The following is a 25,252-nucleotide window of genomic DNA, read 5'->3' on the forward strand; positions in this document are numbered from 1 at the left end:
AGCCTGTGCATGAAAAAAAAAATCTTAGACATGAGGAAAGGTCATGAGTAATTAGAACTTTAAAAACCACAGGTCAACATTAACGTAATCTTAGTCTGTACTCATAGAAATCTAACAGCCGATCGCGGGGCCATCCAGAGCAACTCAGCGAGGTGGGGAGTGTGTCTGGAAACCGAGTCACAGGTGGAGGAGTGGTGAGGGTCGGCGTGGCTGGCACACTGAGGAAGAGGCTGCAAGTATGGCCACAGCCTAGGAAGTGAAGGCTGTCGTGTGCAAAGAGGGTTCACTGTGGGACTCCAGCAATGGTTGCGGTTTGGTTCCCCCAACGTCGTCCCTCTGCTCCCGAGAGTCTTTGGTCCAGTCCTTGTGTTGACTGTCTGAACAAGGGACATCTCAAAGTGGGCATTGCTGGGTCTGCGCTGGCCCATCTGTCACCCCCAAACATGTCGGCATTACTGCTGGTCTGTTGGCCCAATGTCCTGTATAGGTTCCTGGCGTGGAGAGCACGTTGGCTCTCCTGTTGTGCTGAGTGACTGTGAACTTGGCAGATGGTTGACTGGTGAGGTCAGCGCGGAGGAGCTGGGGACGTGGCAGATGAGGAAGTGCAGAACCAGCAGGCCTCGTCTCCTCAGCAGGATCAGTGGTTGGCGTTCCCAGTGCTGTTCACAATCCAGAGCTGGCAGCATATGAGATGGACACTTCGTGTGCTGCTTCTAGCGCAGGATCGTTCGAGTGAATTTTCTCGTCACCCACATCAGCGAGCCTTTTGTGCTTATTTTTTCTGGCCACCACGTCCGCACATGAGCCAAGCCTCTTCAGGGTGATTTTCTGGTAGAGGTTCTGACTTAATGTTTATTTCAAGCAAAGAAACATCAGTCTGGCCTATCAGCTGGCCAAGCCACTCGGGAACCAGATGCAGTCCACCTGTCCCAGACACAGCTGCAGATACATTGATCTGCTCGGAGTCTCTGTGCCCGGGTGCAAGAGCCTGTGCGTGTCTGTGTCTGCCACACTCAGTCCTGCTCGATTAGGACAGAGCTGGCTCAGTGGACATTCCTGATGCAAATGGCCAAAAATAAAAGAGCTTCATTATGTGCTTTTTAAACAAAAAGTGTGGTGGAAAAGTTGTAATTTAGAAAGAGAGAGAGAGAGAAAGAAAAGAGAACCTGTATCCGTCTGTAGCTTTGTAGTGCTAACTTGGCTCTTTCTCTCCTGCCTCTTTGTTCTCTGTTGGCCGGCTCCGCGTGGGCCGGGCGCGGTGAGTGTCGTGCTTGGCATTCCACTCCTGCAGGCTGCAGTGACTGCCACATTCTCTTCCGAAGCAGTGTGCCTGGTTCAAATTATAATCCTGCTCTTCTGACTTGTGCTGGGAAATCTGTTCTGTTTAAGTCTTGGAAGCCTCACCTAAATTTTCAAGAAATATGGTTTACTTTTGGCTCTGGTCCTGATGGAAAAGGGGAGTGTGGCCTCTTGTGTCAGAGTGGAAGCCCTCGTACGTTGCAGTGCGTGGTGGAGGTGCTTCACCTGAGCTAGCTCCTCTGGCTTCCAGGGGCTGGTGAATGTTGCCAGACCTCGGACCATGGCTTGCGAACAAGCGTCTGCACCTGCATGGCACCTGCTACTCCCCCCACCCCCTCCTGTCCCTCAGAACTCCTGGTTTATGGTCATAGAGTTACATTGTTCTGTTTATTGGGGCAAAAGACCATGGAAAAGGCAATGATATTATACTGTACATTTTCCACAGTGGGCCAGGCTGGAGCAAAGACCCTTCATGGGAATCAGTAGGTGGGAACGATGGAAAGAAAATGATAAGTAACCTCAGTAGGTCAGGGATGGAGGGTCACGGCTACACTGACAGGAGCCCAGGTCTTCCTCTCAGGCCATCTTCCAGACCTTTACTTACCTTGTGCCTCTTTTTAATTCTTTACTCTGTGACCTTGACCCTTGCCACCCCAGTCCCTACCTTGGTAGTCCCTATGCCAGGTCCCCATGGCGGGGGTCCCAGTCATCATGGGAAGCAGAGTGCCTGCGGGTATTGGAAATGATGAGGAGGACTCCCCTGGCATGTCAATTGGAGCTCTGTGTTTTTTTTCCTGGAGACACTGTTGTGCTGTGAGGTTCTCACGCACATTGGTGTTGTGCGTGTGGAGGGGCAGCAGACGGTGCTCACTGTTCTTAACTGTGGGGGGAGTGCTGAGCTCGGGAATCGCTGCCTTCACGGGAAGCAGGAACCAGCCGCCTCATTGTCCGCAGGGAGACGTTACCTCATCTCCCAAGGTTCCCGCTGGAAACACGACCCTGAGAAATGGCCTGGGTGGGGGGGCCGGGGCCTGTCTTCTTTGTTTACCCAGGGAGACCTATCGTAGCGTGGCTCGCCAGAGACCCACAGGAGTATCTTTCAAGAAAAATGCAGATGTAAAATAATCTGCTTACAGTGCAGAGCAATGCAGAGAAGCGCCTAGAAACACGGAGAGTGCTGTGTTCTGTTTCAGAAACAAAGCCTGACTCTGCTGATACTTAAGCTGTAGGACCTAGAATAGGCCTCTGTGAGGTCAGCCTGTAGGGCGGAGTACCCTTGGATCCTGTAGCTAGTTTAGATCTGAGGAGATAAATAATGAATGCTACTTCTTAGTAAGTAAATTTTTTTAACAGAAAGACATTGAAGTCATGATATTTCTTTAGGCTGTAAGGTAGAGGAATCCATCAGAACAAATTCAGCAGGAAGGGTAGAGGGATCTGAAAAGCCATCCAGGTTTTAGCAAAAAGCTACGTCTAAGCCCATGACTTTTTTGGCTCTCCTGCTACCACAGACTCTTTGCAAATAAAAGAAAAACAAGCTGCCTGACCAGGCAGTGGCACACTGGATAGAGCGTCGGACTGGAACGTGGAGGACCCAGGTTCGAAATCCTGAGGTCGCCACTTGAGCGTGGGGTCATCTGGTTTGAGCAAGGCTCACTAGCTTGAGCCCAAGTTCTCTGGCTTGAGCAAGGGATGACTCGCTCTGCTGTAGTCACCCCCCCCCCCCAACGCACATATGAGAAAGCAATCAATGAACAACTAAGGAGCCACAACGAAGAACTGATGCTTATATATCTCCCTTCCTGTCTGTCCCTCTCTGTTGTGAAAAAAATAACATGCTTTGTTAAAATGTTTGCAGTTTCTCTTTAGGTGGAAGTTTGGGGGCTTCTGAAAATTTATCTTGAGTAAACATTTTGGCAAGCAGTTTCATTTGTAGCTGCAGTCGCTTTGAAACAGGAAGGGGATAGAGGTATCTTTTCCCCACACAGTGCAGTCAGGTTAGATTTACGTTGTGGCAACTTCATTCTGTAGATTTCAGTCTGACATCTTGATAAGGTTAAAAAATAACTTTTTAAGAGACATGCTGATTAATATCTTAATAAGTAAACACGTCTCTCTCTGGTCTCTGATTCTCTTCTGTAGCCAGCCCTGCAGACTCACTCTCGGGACACAGGCCTGGGTGCTTTCCAGCTACGTGGCCCTCTCAGGGGCCGCCTGTGTCCTGTGTGCGTCCCTCCTGAGGCCGTTCTGCAACTGGAGTGCATTGGGCTTTACCTGCGCACCTGCTGCTCCTCTGCCTGCCCAGGCCTTTCTCATGGAATGTCCCCTAGTGAGCATTCTGTGTCAATACATAGAACGTTCTGATTCCTTTGTTTGCTGGATTGTCACCGTCGTGTAGGATGCCACAATTATGTAAGACGTTTGCAGTCTTTTTCATTATAAACATTCCTCCCTTGAATGACTTACTGCTTGTTTTATTCTCATACAAGGACGTTTGCAGGAACTCCTAGGGTTGGAGTAGGAGTTCTTGGGTTTTGGTAGACATTCATGGTGGCTCTCCGCAGGGTGGTGCTAGATAGCCTCTTCCGTGTTGAGCTTCAGTCCCTGGGCTGCTGGGTGGAGTCCCCGTGGGTCTTAGTGTTTCCACAAGCAGCCCTCTCCTGCTGTACCCCTTTCCTCACGTGACGCTTGATTGGCTGTTGTGCTCTGTGTGCATGTGTGGGGGGGGCTGAGCTTCTCTAAGTCTTCTTATTTTTTAATGTTTCCATTGATATGAGGGGAGGGTAAAGGGGGGAGAGAGAAACATCAGCTTGCAACTTGCTGTTCCACTTAGTTCCATTTTACTTGTGCAGTCACTACCTGCTTCTCGTATGTGCCGACTGGGGATCGAACCCCTGACCTTCGCGCCCCCAGATGACACTATATTCACTGAGCCACCCAGCCAGGGCTGCTTCCCCTAAGTCTCTTGTTGTTTTTAACAGGATCATTGAGATAAAGTTTGCACACCGCAGAGCTCCCCCTTTGGAAGTGTGCCGTTGAGTAGTGGTTTTGGTGTATTCAGAGTTGTGTTCCCTCAAATCACTGCAGTCAGTTCCAGAATGTATTCATCACCCTAAAGGAAAGCCCTACCCATCCACAGTGACTCCTCCCCCACAGCCTCCCCATCCCCTGGCAGCCGCGGACCTGCTTTCTGTGCTTGTGGGTCTGCTTCTTCTGGACATTGTGGTCAGCGGTTACATAGGACAGGCTTCTGTGTCTGACTTCTTTCACTCACCGTGTTTTCGTGGTCCATGCGTGTTGTAACATGTATCAGCACTTAGTCCTTGTTATGGCCAAACAACCCTCCAGTGTCTGTTTAGGATGAACCACATTTTGAATTATCCAGTCATCGGTCAGTGGACATTTGGGGGACTTCCACATTTTGGTTATTATGAATAATGCTGCTTTGAGCTTTCATGTACAAGTTTTCATAGTTCAAAACCATTTTTAACATATAAAGAGTGTTTAAAATCATTGAGAGAAATGCAAGTTAACCCAGCAATCAGGTGGACAAACTGTTATATGAATGATAGTTGACATAAGCTAATGGCAGGTTTTTTCTGTTTTATTTATTTATCATTTATTTTTTATTTTTTATTTTTTATTTTTCTGAAGTTGGAAACAGGGAGGCAGTCAGACAGACTCCTGCATGCGCCTGACTGGGATCCACCTGGCATGCCCACCAGGGGGCGATGCTCTGCCCATCTGGGGCGTCGCTCTGTTGCAACCAGAGCCATTCTAGCGCCTGAGGCAGAGGCCACAGAGCCATCCTCAGCGCCCGGGCCAACTTTGCTCCAATGGAGCCTTGGCTGTGGGAGGGGAAGAGAGAAACAGAGAGGAAGGAGAGGGGGAGGGGTGAAGAAGCAGATGGGTGCTTCTCCTGTGTGCCCTGGCCGGGAATCGAACCCGGAACTCCTGCACACCAGGCCAACGCTCTACCACTGAGCAAACCGGCCAGGGCCACGGCAGGTTTTTTCAATGAGAGTCAATGACTAAGTCCCAGAAGGGCAAACCCCTGAAAGAGGAGTGTTGTACAAGTGTGTGGGAAAACACTGATTGTTACAGAAGAGACATTTGATTGGTTACAGCAGGTTAGAGTGGTATTCAAGGAGTACTGCTCTTACGCTTGGAGTTTCTGTGGCTCAAGAGACTAGTCTTTATGCCTTTTTACAGCTCCTGGGGTCACGTGTACCTGTGGCTGACCATGAGCGTTTGTTCAGTCTGAACATTTTTTTTTTTGTCTTAGAAAACAATAATTTAAATATTATATATTCTGATAGCTAAAGGTAGCTTGCTGAGAGTCAGGCTGGAGCTCCGTGTTTCGGATTCCTGTGGGCTTCATTTATTTTTACTGTCTCCGTCCTTTGTATTTATTGATAGCTTTGAGCATTGACTTTTTTTATGGTGCCAGAATGTGTACATTTTTTATGGGAGGAAGTGGCTGTTAGGCCACAGATGGTCTCCAGTTTTTAGCATGAGGCGTGTGCTCCGGCAGCCTCTGAATCTTGAATGGTGCGTGATACGCAGGTGCTTCCATTGTTTATAGAAATCTATCCTTGTTTGAAATCATGAAGTGGTATGGAAGCCTCCCCAAATTCCATACATTAATTAGCTGGTAAAGGAAGGTTCCCTTTTACCCAACTTGTAGTGTAAACTCTTCCACCAGGGAACCGCCTGTGTGTCCTGTCCAGTGTGCTGTCATGGGAGCTCCAGATCAAGTGCTAATGCTGCACATTCTCATGGCTGGAAAGGTCACAGCAGATGGAGCAGAATGGCCCTGTCCAGAGAAGAGTGTGGCCTCGGGAGCTGTCATCTACCCTGGCTTTGCCCCGCAGGGCCTATTGTGGGCAGCATTGCTGAGGAGGGTGGGTGGGTTAGTACTGCACAGGGAAACCTTAGCATTGATGGCTACATATGGCAGTGTTCTTGTGACCTTTCTGTTAGAAACGGAGAAAAGATGGGAAAGCACCTTTTCTGATGTCTCCTATAGTGATACCTCTCCTTTGGACGCTGGCTGAGCAGCGTTGGCAGTGTGTGGTACCAGGTCCTCGGTGGCTTCGGGGTTGCTCTGTTTCTAGGAAACGTGGTGTGGGGCAGGGATTGTGCTGTGATTTTTTAAAATAATCAATATTAAATTGTTTAATTTTATTTACTGGTCTGAAGAGTTATTGAACACCCCATGGGAGTCCTGGCCAGTTTGCTCAGCGGTAGAGCGTCGGCCCGGCGTTGAGGGGTCCCGGGTTCGATTATCGGCCAGGGCACACAGGAGAAGCGCCCATCTGCTTCTCCACTGCTCTCCTTCTCCTTTCTATCTCTCTCCTCCCCTCAAGGCTCCATTGGAGCAAAGTTGGCTCAGGTGCTGAGGACGGCTCCATGGCCTCTACCTCAGGTGCTAGAATGGCTCTGGCCACAATGGAGCAACGCCCCAGATGGGCAGAGCATCACCTTCTGGTGGGCATGTTGGGTGGATCCTGGTCGGGCGCATGCAGGAGTCTGTCTCTCTGTCTCCCCGCTTCTCACTTTAGAAAAATACAAAAAAAAAAAAAAAGGTTATTTAATACTCCATAGTAGAATGTTTATTTTATTTTTAAAATTTTTTAAAAAATTTATTCATTTTAGAGAGGAGAGAGGGAGAATGAGAGAGAAGGGAGATAGATGAGGGGAGGAGCAGGAAGCATTAACTTCTACCTGTGCTTTGACCAGGCAAGCCCAGGGTTTCAAACTGGTGACCTCAGCATTCTAGTTCATCTCTTTATCCACTGCATCACCACAGGTCAGGCAGAATGTTTTATCTTTTAAAGTCATTACATATAAAAGCTAGTATTTCAGTTATCTGTGTACTTATAATAATCAGTATTATTTAGTGCTTTTATGGGATTAATTTTACTGCCTCACTCCTCCAGATAAATTAGACTAATACTACGACAAATAGGTTCCTTAGTTTAGAAGACATGACAAAACAAATTTTGCTCAGTAAGTTTTTATAGTGGTAGTATTGTGAGTAAAGGAAAAAGTAGTACAAAATCTAGGTGGAGAGAGAGTTAACCTTTCATGAAACAGTTGAGACCATGAGAACGTTCGGGAGTACCTCCCAGATTACACGGGCACAAGAAATTCAGAGAAAATCAAAACACCCGGTGGTTTTAGCAGCTGGTGTTGGAGAGTCCTTAGATTAGATGAGTGAAGGAGACAGCGTTCAAAATTTAAATAAATGGTGTGGACAATGGAATGAGTGAGCGTGTGTGCAGATCATGGGGTGGCCTTGTGGTATGATAGAGGGTGTGGTGTTAGGGTGAAAGCTTCCAGTACGTGAGAGGTGGTCACGTTCTGGAAGGCCGTGAGAGCTAAGGAGGTAGCTGGGATGCACGGCTAGCTTTTTTTTTTCCAATACAGTAGCAACATAGAAATGATTTTTTGGTGGGGAGTGTCTTAGCGATGGTGGACAGGAATAGACTCCCAATAATTAAAATGGTTAGGAGGCTGCTGCAGGAGTTTAGGGTGGGCTCATGAGCCTGCTGTGGGGGGGGGGGCAGCAGCAGTGGACAGGGAAGAGCTTACCCCCAGTTCCTGATTTATTAGTGGGGAGGTGGAGGGCATAAGTACAGAGAGCAACCGGGGGGTAGGTCAGTGCTGGCTGCCCTTCTACCCGGGAGGCCTTGTCTCTGACAAGATGGAGAGAGAACCATCCAGGAAGGGGACACAAGTGCGGTTTTCACACCGTGGATCTGAAGTGGTGGTGACTCCACAGGAGAGTGGCCTTATGCGTGGTTGGGTTTATGGTTCTGGGAAAGTCAGCTGATTCAGGGCCTGCTGTGTGCGACATGCAGCTTGCATCAGACCCTTTATGAGAGAGCGCCCTACTGGGACATTGGAGGGTAGTGAAGAACCCTAGAAAACAGGAGAGAAGGTCAGGTGACAGGTTTTAGAAACCTGTTTAATCATTCGACTTCAATTTGAGTAATACTTTTAAAAACCTATCTTGGAACAACCAGTAACATCCTTTGCACAGTTGTTTAATGACAGTTGTAGAAGCTGGTGTTTTCTGGCCTGAATGGGCTCCGGAACCGGCCAGTCTGATGCGTTGTCCTTCTCGTAGATTGCTGTGCTGAGGAGGCAGCAGCGCATGATCAAGAACCGGGAGTCGGCGTGCCAGTCCCGGAGGAAGAAGAAGGAGTACCTGCAGGGGCTGGAGGCCCGGTTGCGGGCAGCTCTGTCCGAGAACGAGAAGCTGCGGAAGGAGAACGGGTCGCTGAAGCGGCAGTTGGACCAGGTCGTGTCTGAGGTGAGTGCTGGTGGCAGAGTGGCTCTGGGTCAGGTGCCCTTTCCTCCTGAAAATCAGTGAAGAATGGTGCATTTCAGAAGAAATGGTGGGAGATACTCGTGTCGGGAGGGGCACGGTGAGCCCTGGCTGGCCTGGGGAGGGACAGAGCTCTGGGAGGAGGACTCGGAATGTCTCTGTCTTTGTCACAGGCTGTATGTAGCTTTCCCTCTTCCCTGGGGTTTAGCAGTCCACCAGGACCTCCTCCTTGAAAAAGAAAACAATACAGATAAAAGTGCTTGCTCTCCTCTCAGCCCACCTGAGCCCTGTGGTGTTTGCCTGTGGCTGTGCTGGTCCCAGCCGGTGGGTCTCAGTTCCGTCCATGCATGTGCTCTCAGGAACCCGCAGACCTGTCCTGGAGGGGGGCTGTAGGGACGGGACAGCCAGGTCTCCTGACTCCATGGGACGGGACAGGAGGTTCTGCTCTGTTCTGGAAAATACTGTTTGCTCACCTTTGAGTTTTCTTGACCTGTTTAAGCATTCAGATAACTGGTGAGGAAGAGTGTTCTTTTCCGAGATGTTGCTTTTTGTAAGGTTGATATAGTTTAATCTTATCTCCTGTGGTCATTTCCGTAGAACCAGAGGCTTAAAGTTCCTAGTCCGAAGCGGAGAGCCATCTGCGTGATGATACTGGTGGCCTTTGTGATCCTGAACTATGGCCCCTTCAGGTGAGTGTTTAGGTGTTTGTTTTGATACCAATGCTAAACACTTAAATTTTCATCACTTGTTATTTTAGCTCTAGTTGTAAGCTAGAGAAGAACGGATTTGTTTTGGTCTCAGAGACCAGGAGAGGGAAGACTGGTTCCTCGTCCCGTTCGTCACTCCGGTCTGCGGAAAGTTCACGTCTGTTAATAAAGGAAGGTTGTTGTCAAACAGATCACGGGTGAAGCAGGAAGATGAACTAAGATCCAGGGCCTTGAAATCAGACTGCCTGAGTTCACATCCTAGCTCCTCTTTCACTTTGTGACTTTGTCATCTTAGGCAAATAACGTAACGTCTCTGCCTCAGTTCCTTAGCTTTTAAATGGGTGCTATCATAGTGTCCCCACTGACCTCAGTGCTGTACTTGAGCCGAGGGAAATGAGGCCCTTGGCTGGCTTCCTAGCTAGAAAACCAGCAGCCAGGCCAGCGATGCCATTGCTGATAGCCAGGTGTGGAAGGGGCCCAAGCATCTGTGTGCTGTGACCGTGGCCGCTGGTTGTGCTTCAGGTTTGTAGCTTATCCCATGAGAAGCACTGTTTTTAGGTCAGAGTCCCAAAAGTCTTCAGTTCAAAGGGATCCCAGAGATCATCTTTTTAGATTCCTACTTGCTGTGATACATTGGACACAATCACGGTCAGCACCCTGGACATTGGGGTCCAAGAGAAGTCAGGCAGAGGTCATACCTTCCTTCTGAGATTCACGACTCCCTGGGAGAAGAGCCATGTACAATGTGCTTGCAGTCTGGTGTGATGTCCGTGGTCCTGCCAGCATAGACAGAGTGTCTGTGTGCATGCGTGTGCATGGACCCCTGTAGGAGGCCCACGTGTGATGGTAGGTGCCTGTGGTTGCATGCAGGGGTAAGGGAAACCCCCTGGAGGAAACTGCATCTGAAGTGTGGTAGCAGTTTGCCAGGCCAAGGGATGAAGTGGCTGCACACTTTCAGCAAAAAGGGACAGATATGCTCGCTGTGCCAGGGAAATCCAGCTGCCGGGGGCAGGGGTGGGCAGTAATGAAGGCCTTGGCCACTACTGTGCAGGGCGAGGCTGGCACGGTCAGCGTGTGCAGTGAGGACTGGGCCACACTGAGAGAAACTGCATGGAACAGAGCAGTGCTATCTCCATGCCTGCAGTGTTGGCCCAAGGCTCAGCACGCTGAGTCCTGGGCCTCATCTTCGATGCCACTGCCACCTCTGTCCACAGTGCCCTCCCATCCCCCAGGCTGCAGGCGGCGCCCATGCCCTCCTCTGCTCAGACCTGGCCTGCCGGGCCTGCCTGGGGACTGGGACAGGGGCAGGGAGGTGCATTGCACAGGACCAGCACAGGGAGGGTGGGGGATCATGCCGAAGTCAAGTAAAGGGTGGGCGTGTCTATGAAGGAACCCGGGAGTGGCCGGTGACTGACAGTAGCTATTCAGCGGCTGTGTCCGCGCAGCCGATGAGCAAATGTGTTGTGTCAGGAGTCTTCGTGAGTCCTAACACTGATGCAAAAGGAAAGGCAGGAACAGAGGTCATTCAGTGAATTAACGGTCTTCTCAGCTGCTGAGTGCAGGTCTACTTTTTTTGAGAGGCGGCCCAGTCCACTGCAGAGGAAGGAGGTGGTGGTTCTGCTTTGCCTGTGGAGGCTGTGGTCAGAAACTCAGACGACAGCACACATGGAAGGTGAGGTTGGGGAAGTGTGAACACACAGATCCTGAGGGACAGCCAGAGAGGGTGGGTGGAGCTGCAGCCCAGGAGAACTGGGAGTTTTAGGAACTGTCAACTCTAAAAAACATGTTAAAAGGCATAGATTGAATAAAAGCAACAATGAGAAGAGCCAGAAGGAATGAAGAAGTTTCTGAGCATTTTAACAAGTTGGAATTCCTCCAGACACCGAGTGGGAAGCAGGAGAGAAGCTGGTCCTGAGCCTCCTGCAGCCAGGGATGGTTCTCCTAGAAGAGGCGGCAGGGACAGTGAGGGGGCGGGGGCCAGGGAACCACAGCCAGATTGAAAACCCTGAGCCTGCCCCTGCACCTGATGTCGGGCTGGTTGGCCCACCCGTCTGCTGTTCAGAAGTCTTCTTTGATGGACTTATCGCCGGTGGCCTCTACCCTACCAGGCTGAGGGTCTTCTCAGGGCCCCGCCAGCCAGGGGTGCAAACTCCCCACTGCACCTGGTTTGTGCCACTTGGAAGTTTATTGCAAACCTTCCTTACCTGTGGTCTTGTTGTAGGCAAGCGTTACCATGTTTAATTGGTGCAGAAACTGTTTAGGCTTTTAAAAAATAGGTTGTGAGTTCTAACTGAGCATTTTCTCAGGTACTGCAAAATTGTCTGGCTGAACAGAATTTAAATCAGAGGTTTCCAAAGCATTTTACATTAGGAACCTAAACTCTCAGAAGAGATCACGTTACCATGTAAAGTTGGTTTTGTTGTTTCAGATGTTCAGTGTAGAATTGAACTTTTGTGCTTTATTGGTATGGCTCCAAGGGAGAAAATATATAACCCACAAGTTTGGCAAATATGGATATGCCTTAAGAAATATTTCCTGAAGGCATCTGGTGGTGAAATGTTGAAAGCAAGAGAGCTTTGTCAAAGTAACATGCAGCAAAATGGACTTTTGAAGAGTTTTGGGTTACTGAATAGTTATCACAGAGAGAGAAAATAAACTAACCAGACTTAAAAGGGTTAACTTTTTCTAACCCCTCGATGTGTGGATGGTGAAGGAGGCAGCCGGCTGTTTTTGGTGCAGGAGTCAAGGCCCTGGCCACTCCGGGCGGCCTGGAGACGTAGTGACTGTACGGCAGGTGTAGCTACAGGGCAGATACGAAGGACCCTGTTCTTACATGCTGCTCACGGGGGTGGGTTCTGCGATTCTTAACCCCATCTCATCATTGAAGAAACTAAAATTGGATACAGGTCTCTTTTTAAAAACTCTCAATAAAAACTCTGCCTTCTCTACAATACCACAAAGTGTTTTTCTTTGCCGTGCTCAGGATACCTTCTCGTGTGGGTGCAGAGCTGCGGCCCCTCCCCAGGTCAGACTCCAGTGTGAGACCTCAGGCTGGGCCAGGCGGCAGCCCCCGGGGGTCTGAGGCGCCCACAGAGGGTGAGGGTGTGGCACAGAGCTGGCGTCGTCTGGAACTGGTTAGGAGCGGTCCTTCCCAGCATCCTCTGCATGTGTCAGCCTGTCATTACTTTATGGGAAGCATTCTGGCTTCTCATCCCGAGATGAGCCTGTCCCCAAACCTGGCTCCAGGGCTTTTCTTCTTCTCAGTTGCTGAGCACGTTTGCTGGATGATGTCACTGTTGGCTGTGGCTTAAAAGTTACTGTGGAACTTCAATGTCAGAACCCAAACCACCAACTATACATGGCTCTGTTCAGCCAGATTTTTAGATGAAATCTAATTCCGACTCTTGGCGAGCAGCACCTTCCACATTTATCAAAGTAACACACGAGCTGGGGAAGCTCAGTGCGTCTGAGCACCAGGTGCCGCGATCCAGGACTGCAGAGGCCCGTACCACTAGGCCGTCCTCTCCCCAAATGGCCGTCTGTTCACTGTCTTCCAGAAAGTGCGCGAAGGAACTGGTTCTCTTTTTAGCCTCCATCAACTTCATCCTTTGTTTTAAAAAATGGCGTAGAGTCCACGAAGGGCAGAGCTGGTTGGTTTTCTGCGGTGTTGCCTCTATGTGCGGGCGGGTGGGCGGCTGCACCAGGAGTGTGCGTGGCTTGTCACATGCTGCTTGGTTACCTTTGTGCAGACTCGTGTTGTCAGGATGAAGGAGAGGCAGTTCAGCGAGAAGCCCGCGTCCTTTACCAACTGCCCTCTTTACCTTGAGAAGTCGCTGGTCACTTTCAAAGACTACAGGAGGCCTGTGGGAACTTCTGCGTCCTGTCTTATGAGGGGATGAGAAAACTTGGAGTGTACATTGGGTCCTTGGATGCTTCCTTGTGACCACAAATCTTAGTTAACACAGAACAGGGTCAGTGGACATCTCAGCCAGGGCGTGACCGTGCTGGGATTCCCCGTCCGCCTGGGAGCCCTCACCTGGGTGCAGACAGAGCACAGCTGCTCTGCCAGGAAGAAGTTGTATTTACAGAGAGAGGGAGTTAGAATGAAGATCCAGTGATGCTGCCCCTGCCCCTAAAGCTCAGAACTGACTGTGAAGGGAGAAAGTGTTTGCTGTAGGAAGTGACTGCAGTGACGTGCAGGCTGACCTCGGAGATACTACTGTACTGGGAGTTCACGTCCAGACCACCGTGAGAAATCACCTATTGCAGCACGGCGAGTCACATGATGTTTCCGGTTTCCCAGTGCATTACTAAGGTCATGTTTACACTGCACTGTCTATAAAGTGTGCACTAATGGTATGACGTCTGAAAAAGCAGTGCATGTACCGTAAATAAAAATACATCACTGCTGAAAGGTGCTGCCCAGTGTCAGAGCTGCTGCTGAGTCACTGGTGGAGGGTCTCGCCCTGGGGGCGATGGCTGCTGACTGATGGGGGTGCTGCTGAAGGCCACAGCAGCTGCAGCCGTTCCTTCAAGTAGAACAGCAGTGGAGTCTGCTGCCTTGCCGACTCCTTTCACGAGCGTGTTCCCTGAAGCCTGTGGTGCTGTGTGGTAGTGTGGTGTCCACAGTGGCACCATTCTCAGTACGAGGGCCAGTCCTCTCAAAGCCTGCCCTGCTTTTTGTCGGCAGAGTGTATGTACTATTCCTCCTTACTCGCTGTCATGTCGGCAGTCTTCGCAGCACCTTCACAGGGCCAGCTTCCACCCAGGAACCTTTTTCTCTGCTCATCCGCGAGAGGCACCTCCGCCTCTGTTCAGGTTTCATCATAGGAGTGAGGCGGCTTCGTCCTGTCCTTAGGCTCCACTTCTTGTGCTGGCCCTCTTACTGTTTCCACCGTGTCTGCCATTACTTCCTCCCCTGAGGTCTGGAACCTCTCAAAGAGGTTCCTCACCCATGAGGGTTGGAATCAGCTTCTTCCAGGCTCCTGTTCATGCGGATATTTTGACCTCTTCATGAATCACGGATGTTCTCAGTGGCCTCTGGAATGGGGAGACCTCTCCAGAAGGTGTTCAGTGTGCTTTGCCCCAATCCTCAGCGGAGTCACTGGCTGTGGCAGCCATAGCCTGAAAAATGTATTTCTCAAGTAATAAAACTGGAAAGTCAAAATTATCCTTGATCTGTGGGCTGCAGAATGGACTCTGTTTACAGACATGAAAAGAGCATCAGTCTCGTCCATCTCCACCAGAGCTCATGGGTGAACAGGTGCGCTGTCAGGGGCTGTAATATTTTGAAAGGAACCTCCTGCGCAGTACTTCTCAACAGCGGGATGAAAATACTCAGTAAACCATATTACAACAGGCATGCTATCTTCCAGGCTTGGTGGTTTTATAGAGCCCAGGCAGATAAAGCCAGCATATTCTTAAGGGCTCCATGATTTTTTTTAAAAAAAATTATTGATTGATGTTAGGGAGACAGAGAAAGAGGCATCCTTTTGTTGTTTCACTTAGTTGTAGGTTCATTGGTTGCTTCCTCTATGTACCCTGACTGGGGATCAAACCCGCAACCTTAGTGTTTTAGGATGACGCTCTTAACCAACAGAGCTCACTGGCCAGGGTGGGCCCTAGGATTTTGGATGCTAAGTGAGCACTGGCTTCAACTTAAAGTCACAGCTACATGAGCCCCTAACAAGAGAGTCAGCCTGTCCTATGAAGCTTTGAATTGAGGCACCGACTTCTCTCTTGGTATAAAGTCCTAGATGGTGTCTTCTTCCAATACAAGGCTGTTTTGTCTACATTGGTGCTACATTGTTGAGTGCAGCCACTGTCATAGATTATCAGAGCCCGACCTTGTAGTAACTCACAGCAGCATCTACACCAGCACTTGCTGCTTCTCTCTGCGTTGTTATGTTGTGGAGGCGGCTTTTCTCCTCGAACCTTATGAACCACCCTCTGCTGCTTCACATGTTTCTTCTGCAATCTCCTCATGTCACTGAGCCTTCACAGAAGTGAGAGTCAGGGCCTTGCTCTGAGTTAGGCTTGGGCTGGTTTGGTTGTCCAGACCATGCAAACTTTCCCCACATCAGCAATGAGGCTGTTCCACTTTCTTATCATTCGTGTGGTCACTGAGTAACACTTTTTAACTTCCTTCGAGAACTTTTCCTTTGTATTCACAACTTGGCTGTTTGGCACAAGAGGCCTCAGCTTTCAGCCTGTCTTGGCTTTTGACCTGCCTTCCTCACTAACCTTAGTCATGTCTAGCTTTTGCTTTAAGGTGAGAGACACATGACTCTTCCTCTCACTTGAACACTTGGAAACCATTGTAGATTATTCACTGGCATGATTTCAACATTGTTGTGTCTCAGGGGCCAGGGAGGCCTGAGGATAGGGGGTGATTTGGGGGGACGCCAGTGTGAAGGAGTCAGGACACACACAACACTTATCCTTTAAGTTCACCATCTTATATGAGCAGGGTTTGTGTTGCCCCAGACAGTGACAACAGTGATTGCAAAGATCACTGGTCACAGACCACCATTACAAATACAATAATCATGAAAGACTTTCAAGTATTGTGAGAATTACCAAAATGTGACACAGAGGCACTGGAGAGCAAATACTGTTGAAAGAACGGTGCTGACAGCCATACTTGATGCAGGGTTGCCACAGACCCTCAACGTGTAAAAAGTGCAATGTCTGTAAGGCCAGTCTTGATTGAACCTTTCCTCAAATTTGAAGGTAAGCTACTGTGCCCAGAGGAACGTTTCTTCCAGAACCACGGGTCCTGCACTACCCTCTCCATCCCTCAGAGCAGAACCTGGTGTCCCTTCTCTGGTGCTTCCCGAGGACTGTAACTAGTATAGATTACGTGTGTGTGTGCCGCCCTGGAGGAAAGCACACAGAGTATGACACTGGTGAGCTGAGTTCCTAAGCCCAGGGTTAGCAGGTTCATGCCTTGGAAGTGTTAAATGACTACTGCAGCGTATGATGTATAAGCGTGTGTGCGTGTGTGTGTCTGAGACCCACCAAGAGAACGTGCATTGATGAGTGAGGGTATTAGGGGGAGAGTGGAGAGAAAAAAGTAAGTAGGAGATTTTTATGTATAAATAAAAAAATAAATAGTTGATAAAATAATTCCTGTTGGCTTTGATAGCCTGCTTTCTGGGATTTATGTAAAGGCTAATGAAGTTGGCTGATGGTAGAGTAATTCCCATTTCATTTGAAGCATTTCCTTGTTGGAGAATTTCTTATTTCGGTTATTATCTGAGTTTAAAGTTTGTTTATGTGAGTGCTATACTCATTTCTACTTTATATTTATACTAATATAGAGTTTTTAAAGGATGTAGAGTACTGGCTTTGTTTAAATAGCTTATAATGAGGTATTTTTATACTTACACATTTTTTTTTTTTTGGAGCTGTGCTCGTGCATTCAGCATGCAGGCAGTGGTCCAGGCACACCAGGCCCTGTTTCTTGTGCTGTGCCTGAGGACCTGCTGTGGCGCTCTGGTGTGTGCAGAGCTACAGGTAGCACGTGTGACACGGTTTTATTTCACTTCTTGTTTTGCATTTTTAAATGTTCAGCATGTTGGATCAGGATTCCAGGAGGATGAGCCCTAGCGTGAACCCTGCAAATCAAAGGAGGCATCTTCTCGAATTTTCTGCTAAGGACGCAGCCGACAGCATCGTCCAGAGAGACAGCCACAGGTGAGATGCGTGTGTGCTGAGCAGCTTCAGGGGCGCGGATGCAGGTGGTGCAGCACGGCCCCATCCGCACCGGGACACGCGGTGTAGCTGGGGAGCAGACCAGCACTGAGGCCAGGAGTACATTTTTTTGGGAAGATGGGATCTTGGAATATATTTACTTTCTGAGACCTTTCCCTGTTTCAGAGTTCTTATAGAGTTGTGGTCTTTCTGCACTAATATATGTCTTGAAACATGCACAGTATGTGCACAAGATACTGTGTATGATACCTTTAATGTAGCTGTTTTGTTGATCATGTGGTCACACATAGGTTGTACCTGACACGTGTTGCTGTGTCCTCTGCTGGGCACGAGTTTAGAGTGGTGTGGTCAAACCTTTCTGCCATCACAGATAAAAGCATGCGAGCTGTTTGTTATGATCTCTGCTGAATCTTCTCCCCTCATTATTGTTTAATGCTGTCTTGGTAAATTTTTATATAGCTTGTCAACAAGAAAGGACATAATTTTGGGGAGATAGAATTTCTTTATTATATTACCTAGAAGTTAACCAGTTTAATGGATCAGGTAGACGTTTTCAGAGCTGTATAATTTTTGGTAAGCACTTCCCTGTGTTATCTGGAATTTTAATTAGAGCCAGATGGAGCTGGTCAGTGACTGATAGGTAGAGGGAGGCCCCGTGGTACCCATGGCACAGTGCAAGCTTGAAATCTGTGAAGGTTTGCCTCCTCTGAACCCCAGGTGTCACGGACCGCAGGCCACGTTCTGCCGACTTCACTGTCACACCATCCCCCTGAGTGAGATTAGTGCCAGTCCTTCAGGCTTGCATCCCTGTAGCCTTCTTGGAGAAGACGCTGGAGTTCTTTTTTTCCGGGGTTGTAGTGTGCCAAGTGCTGTGCCGCATGTGGCGGAGGGTTCGAGGGGTTGTGTGGTGGTCACTGTGCTGCTGCACAGATTGTGGCGGCTGCCATGGTGTAGGAAACAGCATTATGTCACACTTCCCAACTTCTGAAGCCCTGACCCCAGTGATCCCCTAGCAGTGCCCCAGGATGTGGCTGCAGCTTGATGGTGTCTTTAATTTCACTATGTCATTTGTCCAGGCTTGCCACGGCCGTCTGTGATTTTGAGTTCTCTTGTCCACATGAGAGCCATCAAAAGTTACACTTTAAGCCTGACCTGTGGTGGCGCAGTGGATAAAGCGTCAACCTGGAATGCTGAGATCGCCAGTTCAAAACCCTGGGCTTGCCTGGTCAAGGCACATATGGGAGTTGATGCTTCCTGCTCCTCCCTCCCCCTTCTCTCTCTCTCTCTCATTCTCTCTCCTCTCTAAAAAATTAATAAAAGTAAAATTAAAAAAAAAAATTCTGCAGCACACCAAAAAAAAAAAAAAGTTACACTTTAAATTTAGCAGTCTTTGGGTTTATGAGAGTTGAGAGTTGTCCCTTAGATATGTATAGCTTATTGATCAGAACTTGACGTTACAGTTCAGTAACACAAACAAGACTGTTCTTTGTTTTGTACCTACCTGTTTGTCCACCTGTTCTAGCAGATGGCTCCCAGAAAGCGTGTGCTGTGGCTCCCCTAGTTCAGCCTGCTGGTCTGGATGACATCCAGGCTATAACTGACCAGCTTTCAAAGTAAGACGGGAAATGTAAGCCATCCCTCTGTCCCCACCTGAAGTCACCATTGCCTGTGCGTAATGTGGGTTACAGGTCTTGCTAAAAATGGAGATTATAGATTCTTGGCTACATGCATGTCTCTTGAACTATCTAAGATGATTGTTCAGCAGCTCAGGAGGTTTAAATAGCTATCAGTTCAGTAAGTTCATGTTCTTACTTTTGTCATTATAAATACTAAGTAAGGGACACCAAAAGTTTGCACAACATTTGGAATAGGGATTTGTATTTAAAAGAATTTTAGGTGAATTATTTGTACTGTGCCATGACACTTGTATTTATTTTTTAATGCAACTTGTATTATGGTTTGTCTTTTAAGAGATAAGAATGGTTCAAATAAAATAATAGATGCCAATTCTATAATTTATAGTAAATATTGTATTGGCTTATCTTTTAATAGTTAATGACATGTTTTTGAAGTCTTAGAAATGTGTGATATATGACCCTGGCCAGTAGAACATTGTCCTGGTGTGTGGATGTCCTGGGTTCGATTCCCAGTCAGGGCACACAGGAGAAGTGCCCATCTGCTTCTCCATGTGCTTCTCTACCCTTCCCTCTCTTGTTTCTCTCCTCCCCCCCCCCCATAGCCATGGCTCGATTGGAGTGAGTTGGCCCTGGATGCTGAGGATGGCTCCATGGCCTCACCTCAGGTGCTAAGATGAGCTTGGTTGCTGAGCAACAGAGCAGTTCCCCAGATGGGCAGAGCATCGCCCCCTAGTGGGCTTGCCAGGTGGATCTTGGCCAGGGTACATGTGGAAGTCTGTCTCTGCCTCCCCTCCTCTCAATTAAAAAAAGAAATGTGTGATATAGAATAAGGTGACCATATAATTCATCACCCAGATTGGGTCACTCCTGAGAGAGAAAGGCAGTGCTAGTGGTAATTGTGTCAGGATATTGGGCTCCACTCAGGACTGTCCTGGGTAGACGAGAAGTTTAGGTCCTTCCGTCCCACATTGAAGGCATCAACAGCACCTGCTCTGGTTCCAGGACCTCTCACCAGCACAGTCCTGGACTCTCTTCTGCTGAGATTCTTACCACTGAGTGGTGTGCGGTCAGCCTTGGAGCTCTGGCCGTGGCAGGGTGGTGTGGACCTGTGTCCAGATGGACGCTGGCTGAGACAGTCCCGTCTTCCCCTTCAGCCCCACCCAGTCTCTTTCCTGGTATTTCTTCTGTTGAATTTTCCTTTCTTTTCCAAAGACTACATTTGGCTGATAGAACAAAGCCAGTCAGCACAGATGTGCAGAAATCATTAGTAGACTTTATCACATGGAAATAAAATTATAAGTCAGAAATGTGTGTTCCAGAGCAGTTTCGGACTTTTCTGATGGACAACAGCGCTTGTGTTTCTGTTGGCATGCAGACCTTGCTTCTAGGGTGACGTGTGTGTGACAGGTGTCTGCTCCTGGTCTCAGTGGGCAGACAGCCTCTCTGACAAGCAGAGTCTACCAAGTACGGGGCCCGTTCTGCCCTCTCAGCACTTAAACGTAGGCTGCTCACCCACTGCGTGTGCCGCCATCCCATGTAGACCATCTGTTTATTCCAATTGACTCCACACTGACAGGGATGATGTGTGTTTCCCGCCGTCTCTTCTCGGCCTTGTGTGTGGCATGTGTACAAGTCTCTTACCTTAAATTACTTTTCTACTCCACCCAGTCGTTTCTGTCACGGGGGCCAGTGGTTTCAGCGCAGCCAAATCCAGTGGAAACTTGTCTTCATCTTCTTTGATCTTTTCTCAGCACTTGGCTGTGGGTGCAGCCTTCCTTGACACGTTCCGCTTTTGCTGCAGATTTGAGTTACAGTCTTCCCTGTGGACACTTCCTGTGTCCAGATCCCAAGGTCTGGACAGTGACCTCGTTTTCCTTCTGCCCAGTGCCTCTCCATGCAGCACACGGTCCACATCTGTCCAGCAACTCTCAGATTTTCCCGTCCCGATTTGCGAGTCTCCAGGCTCATCCATGCAATAGTTTCCGTGACATTTCTATTTTAACATTGTGAAGTGGACACGTGCCCAGTGGAGGGCTCGGTTCCTCTCCACGTTCTGCTGCCAGCCACTTCCTACAGCAAAAGCTCTGATTCCTCCCTTTCAGCGAGCACTATTGGTCTGGATTCCAACGCTGACCTTGAGTCTGCACTGGTCTCTCTCCACTGCCCCCACCACGTTCGCGTGTCCTCAGCCCTCGCCGCCCCCTGCACTCTCCGAGCTGGTCTCCTGACCCCCCTCAACCCTACCCTCGACAATGGCGAGGTATAGACATAAACTGAAATAAATGCTTCTGTGCATTCTCATTACGTTGCAGTTCCTTATCGCAGCGTGCCTCCCACACCTGCTCACAGCCCTCGGCTGGTGGGTGGTCTTCCTCACGGTTCTCACCCCCATCCCTCCACCTGTGAACACGCCTTCCCGCGGCTCTTCTAGCTCAGGCCTGGACAGCACACTGAGTCTTCCTCAGACTGGCTCCTCCATAGCTGCTGTGTCTTCTGTAGCTATCACCGCAGGGTGGATCGATGTGTTTGTTTTCATGTGTTTTGTCCGTCTTGCACATGAAGATCTTGATGACAGAGATTCCACTCTCGTGTTCCCTGTTGGGTTCCTGGCTCTCAGCACTGTGCAAACACAGTTTGTTTTTCAGTGAATATTTGTTGAATGAATTAATGGAAAGTGTGGGTCTGTGTTCCAAATCTGTGTGTTAACCTATCGAATTTTATAAATCCAGAACTTCACATGTAGAGTTCAGGACAGATCTAAGGTTTCTAAGTGAGAAAGGTTTACTGGAAGAGTGAAGGGAAGGACTAGCAGTTACGTCCCCAGTTTCAATTCTGATTTCAGCTCGGGTCTACTTGCTACAACACGCCTGGGTGTGGGGTCATGGAAGGAAGACCAGAGCGGGACTTAGGGAAGTCTGTGCTCTTAAGCCGATGGTGTAACTGGGTAACGTCACCTGGTGCTCATGAGTGAGTCAGATTCCTCCACAGTTCCAGGTTCAATATTCAGCTTTTCCACACTTTTGTTTTCCTCCTGCCAAGTATGAGTGCCACCCCTTCTCCACCTCACACAGTATTTGAAGGAGACTGTCCAGTATTGTCACCGCAGAGCTGTGAATGACCACAGATTGTGTCCTGGTCACCCAGTGCTGTCAGTCAGTGGTGCTCCCCCAGCTCCGCTGTCTTGGCAGCACTATGTGCCTGATGCTCAGGAAGACATAGCCATGTGCTGTTATCTGTGCCCAGCTCTGCACACAGTGATGGCTTGGTCAGAAGTGGTGGGAGAGGAGTCACCACACTGTCTCTGCAGAGCACCAGAGCACGACACGTTGCTGTGCGCCCCACGCCGCCTCCTTCCTGCAGTGTCGGCTTCTGCCTTACGCTGTGCTATGTGCTACACTTTTGTTCCCATGAAGAATTCACGGCAGTGAGGGTCTTCTTATAGTCGAGCGGTCGGGATTGAGAGCGTTTGTGCGTGTCTGTTTCAGGTTTGATCATTCCGTCTCGGATGACAAGGCCCTGATGGTGTTGAGTGAGGAGCCGGTGCTTTACCTCCCGCCCCCTCCGTGCCAGCCTCTCATCAACACCACAGAGTCCCTCAGGTCAGTGTGTCCGCCGCGTGGGCCTGTGCTGGCTGGGAGCCTGGGAGCATGTGGGTGCAGGGTGACAGGAGCTGGGAGAGTCTGTGTGCGGAAACCAGGCATGTCAGTTGTCCGGTTCCCCAGCCGGACGGAGACAGCAGCTTATTCCACATGGTGGTGTGGGGCAGACTTACATATCTCATCGAAAACCACAGGATGAGATTAATAAAAATTCAGAGCCTGACCTGTGGTGGCGCAGTGGATAAAGTGGACCTAGAAACGCTGAGGTCACCGGTTCAAAACCCTGGGCTTGCCTGGTCAAGGCACATATGGGAGTTGATGCTTCCTGCTCCTCCCTCCCCCTTATTTCTCTCTCTCACTCTCCTCTCTAAAAATTAAAAAAAAAAAAATTCAGGATGACTGTCAGCCTGGCGGGTGGCAGCAGTCACAGCAAGGGCACGTCCCCTTCACTAGGAAGGCGGTGATTTGAGCACAGGTGATCCGATACCCTTTCCCGTGCACCTTTTCTTATCTGCTTCTCCCCTGGGCTTTTTCTGTGATTTTTTCATGATTTTTGGATCCTATACCTGAACCTTAAAACTGCTTTTAGTTTTTTTTGTTGTATATATAACAGTCAACTAGAGTTAAGCAGACATGGTCATAGCCACTTCACGGCTGCTCTAGAAAGTAAGGAAAATAAAGGGAAGGTGTACTAGAACTAGGCTTTTTAAACTTCTGGTTACAAAATTTGCATAATAGTGCCTTGAAATGTCTTTTTTTTCCCCTGTGTATTTGAGTTCACAAAAGAGGATGATTTTCGAAGACTGTGACGCACCATTGTTAGGAGCCCGGTGACTGTCCTCACTGCTATCTGTACGTCTCCCAAGAGCAGAAACAGGAGACACATTCTTGTGGAAAGACCTGCGTGTCCTGTATTTGTATTTGGCTATGTTTTTCTTTGAAAAAATTTTTTAAAATTTATTCTTGGAGAGAGACAAGGGAGAGAGGAGGGAGGAGAGAGATGAGAAGCATCAACTCCTAGTTGCTTCACTTTAGTTGTTCATTGATTGCTTTCTCATATGTGCCCTGACTGGGGGTGGAGGAAGGGCTCCAGCAGAGCCAGTGACCCCTTACTCAAGTCAGCGACCTTTAGGCTCGACCCTGGGATCATGTTGGTGATCCCACACTCAAGCCGGTGACCTCCTGCTCAAGCTGGCACGACTGTGCTCAAGCCGATGAGCCTGTGCTCTAGCCCCTGATCTCTGGGTTTTGAGCCGGGGCCTCACCGTCCCGGGCCGATGCTCCATCCACTGTGCCACCTCTGGTCAGGTGGTTTTCTTTGCATTTTGAACTCATGATTGAGGATGTTACCATATAAAAATACATGTCTTATTAAAAAACGATTTTAAGTATCGTAGCTTTTCCAAATCAAAAAGCAATGTTGAATCCTCAGGTACTTGAAATGCTCTTTGGAACCTATAGAACGTGGTTAGATTTATTTTTTTTACCAGGGGGAGCTCTTTACTTCTGTGTAGTGTATGTAATTAATGAAGCTGTTTTGTAGGTTGAATCATGAACTTCGAGGGTGGGTTCACAGACACGAGGTTGAAAGGACCAAGTTGAGAAGAGTGACGAACAGTCAGCAGAGAACCCGCATTCTTCAGGTGGGTTTCTGCCCGTCTCCGCGTGAGGGGGCCATCTTAGCTGGAACCCTGACTGTGGGCCGCCTACCCCCATCCCTGGGGTCACCAGCCCTGGGTTAGGCTGCACGCCCTCAGACTTCCTGAGCAGCCCACTGTTGTTTCCTGCTGTCTCCCCCAAACTTGTTTTCAGGACATCCATATGAAACACTTTGGCACAAGTGGCATAATAAGTCATACTGTTTATGTCCTTTGTTCTTAGAGCTTTTCAAAAAGTGGGTATTGAAACCAGGGGCAGCTAGCTAGGCAGGGCAGGCCCTTCTCCATGAAGGGCATTCTTGAACTTGGACAGGGTGCCCTGCAGATGAACACCAGCTTGTAGTTAGGACCTGTGTTGCTGGGTGTTGTTCACCACAGAGCACCATTCACTGTCATTTCATCATTTGTGAGAGGCTTACCACTGCTTGGGGCACGCAGAAGCTCCCAGCAAACATCACCTGAGGGAGCGGTAACAAGCTGGTGAGAGCGCAGGGCACATCATCACCTTCACAGAGTGTCTGTGCTAGGGGGAGAAAGAAAGAGCAAACAGGCATATGAACGTGTAAGCATGCTCAGAGTTAGAGATGCATGGTCGGAAGGAAAAGCAGGGTTGGAGGTTGGAGTTTGGAGTTTGAATTGAGAGATGGTGGTGGGTTTAGATTGGGTGGTTAGAGAAGGCTTCTCTAGAGAGAGCCCACTTGAGTACAGTGTGGTCCAGGTAATTAACGCTAGCAGTGATAACACATAGCCTCAAGTTCTCAGTAGCTTAATAGAATAAAACTCGGTTCTCTCACCTACACAAAGTCTGGTGTATGTTCCCAGATGACTTTCCTCTGAGCAGTGACTAAGGAATTCAGGTCTAGATAAACTCCAGTTCCAACATCCCAAGAGTCTGTGATTATCTAGTATGTGCCTCCCTTGACCTCTCCAACACCCTCCGTTCATGTGTCTTGGCATCTTTATTGGTGTCAGTACTTCTGGAGGCTCCAGGCAGTCACCACCCGTGTCCCAGGCAGGGCAATGTCCCACAGCTGTTCCTGACGTTGGCACGCAGTGGACAGCCCTCCACAGCCTGCACATCAGCCACTGTGGTCGGAGGAGCGGCGCACTCCTCCTTCCGCTTTCCAAATCAGTACGAGCAAGCCTAGTGTACTGGCTGGACCTAAGTGTTATCCAAAACCCTGCCAACTGAAAGTTTGGTAACATCTTGTGGGGCTCGCGTCCCTTGTTGGCGGGGGAGGAGTGGAATAGGGCAGAGCAGAGGGTCCCACAGCTGGTAAATGGGCTCATGAACTTAGAG

At 49.1% G+C, this 25,252-nt stretch overlaps 1 protein-coding gene across 2 annotated transcripts in view; it reads left to right on the forward strand.

Annotated features, from left to right (window-relative positions):
* The window catches only part of ATF6 (activating transcription factor 6), a 105,121-nt gene that overhangs the window by 21,405 nt on the left and 58,464 nt on the right, over positions 1-25,252 (forward strand). For both annotated transcript variants that reach the window (XM_066260999.1, XM_066261000.1), the window contains exons 9-13: positions 8,435-8,620; positions 9,233-9,324; positions 16,918-17,040; positions 22,181-22,294; positions 23,838-23,937. In XM_066260999.1, the coding sequence (XP_066117096.1) occupies positions 8,435-8,620; positions 9,233-9,324; positions 16,918-17,040; positions 22,181-22,294; positions 23,838-23,937 (615 nt within the window). The remainder of the gene's footprint in view (positions 1-8,434; positions 8,621-9,232; positions 9,325-16,917; positions 17,041-22,180; positions 22,295-23,837; positions 23,938-25,252) is intronic.

Source organism: Saccopteryx bilineata, chromosome 2 (assembly GCF_036850765.1).
Source record: "Saccopteryx bilineata isolate mSacBil1 chromosome 2, mSacBil1_pri_phased_curated, whole genome shotgun sequence".
Classification (NCBI taxonomy): Eukaryota; Metazoa; Chordata; class Mammalia; order Chiroptera; family Emballonuridae; genus Saccopteryx; species Saccopteryx bilineata.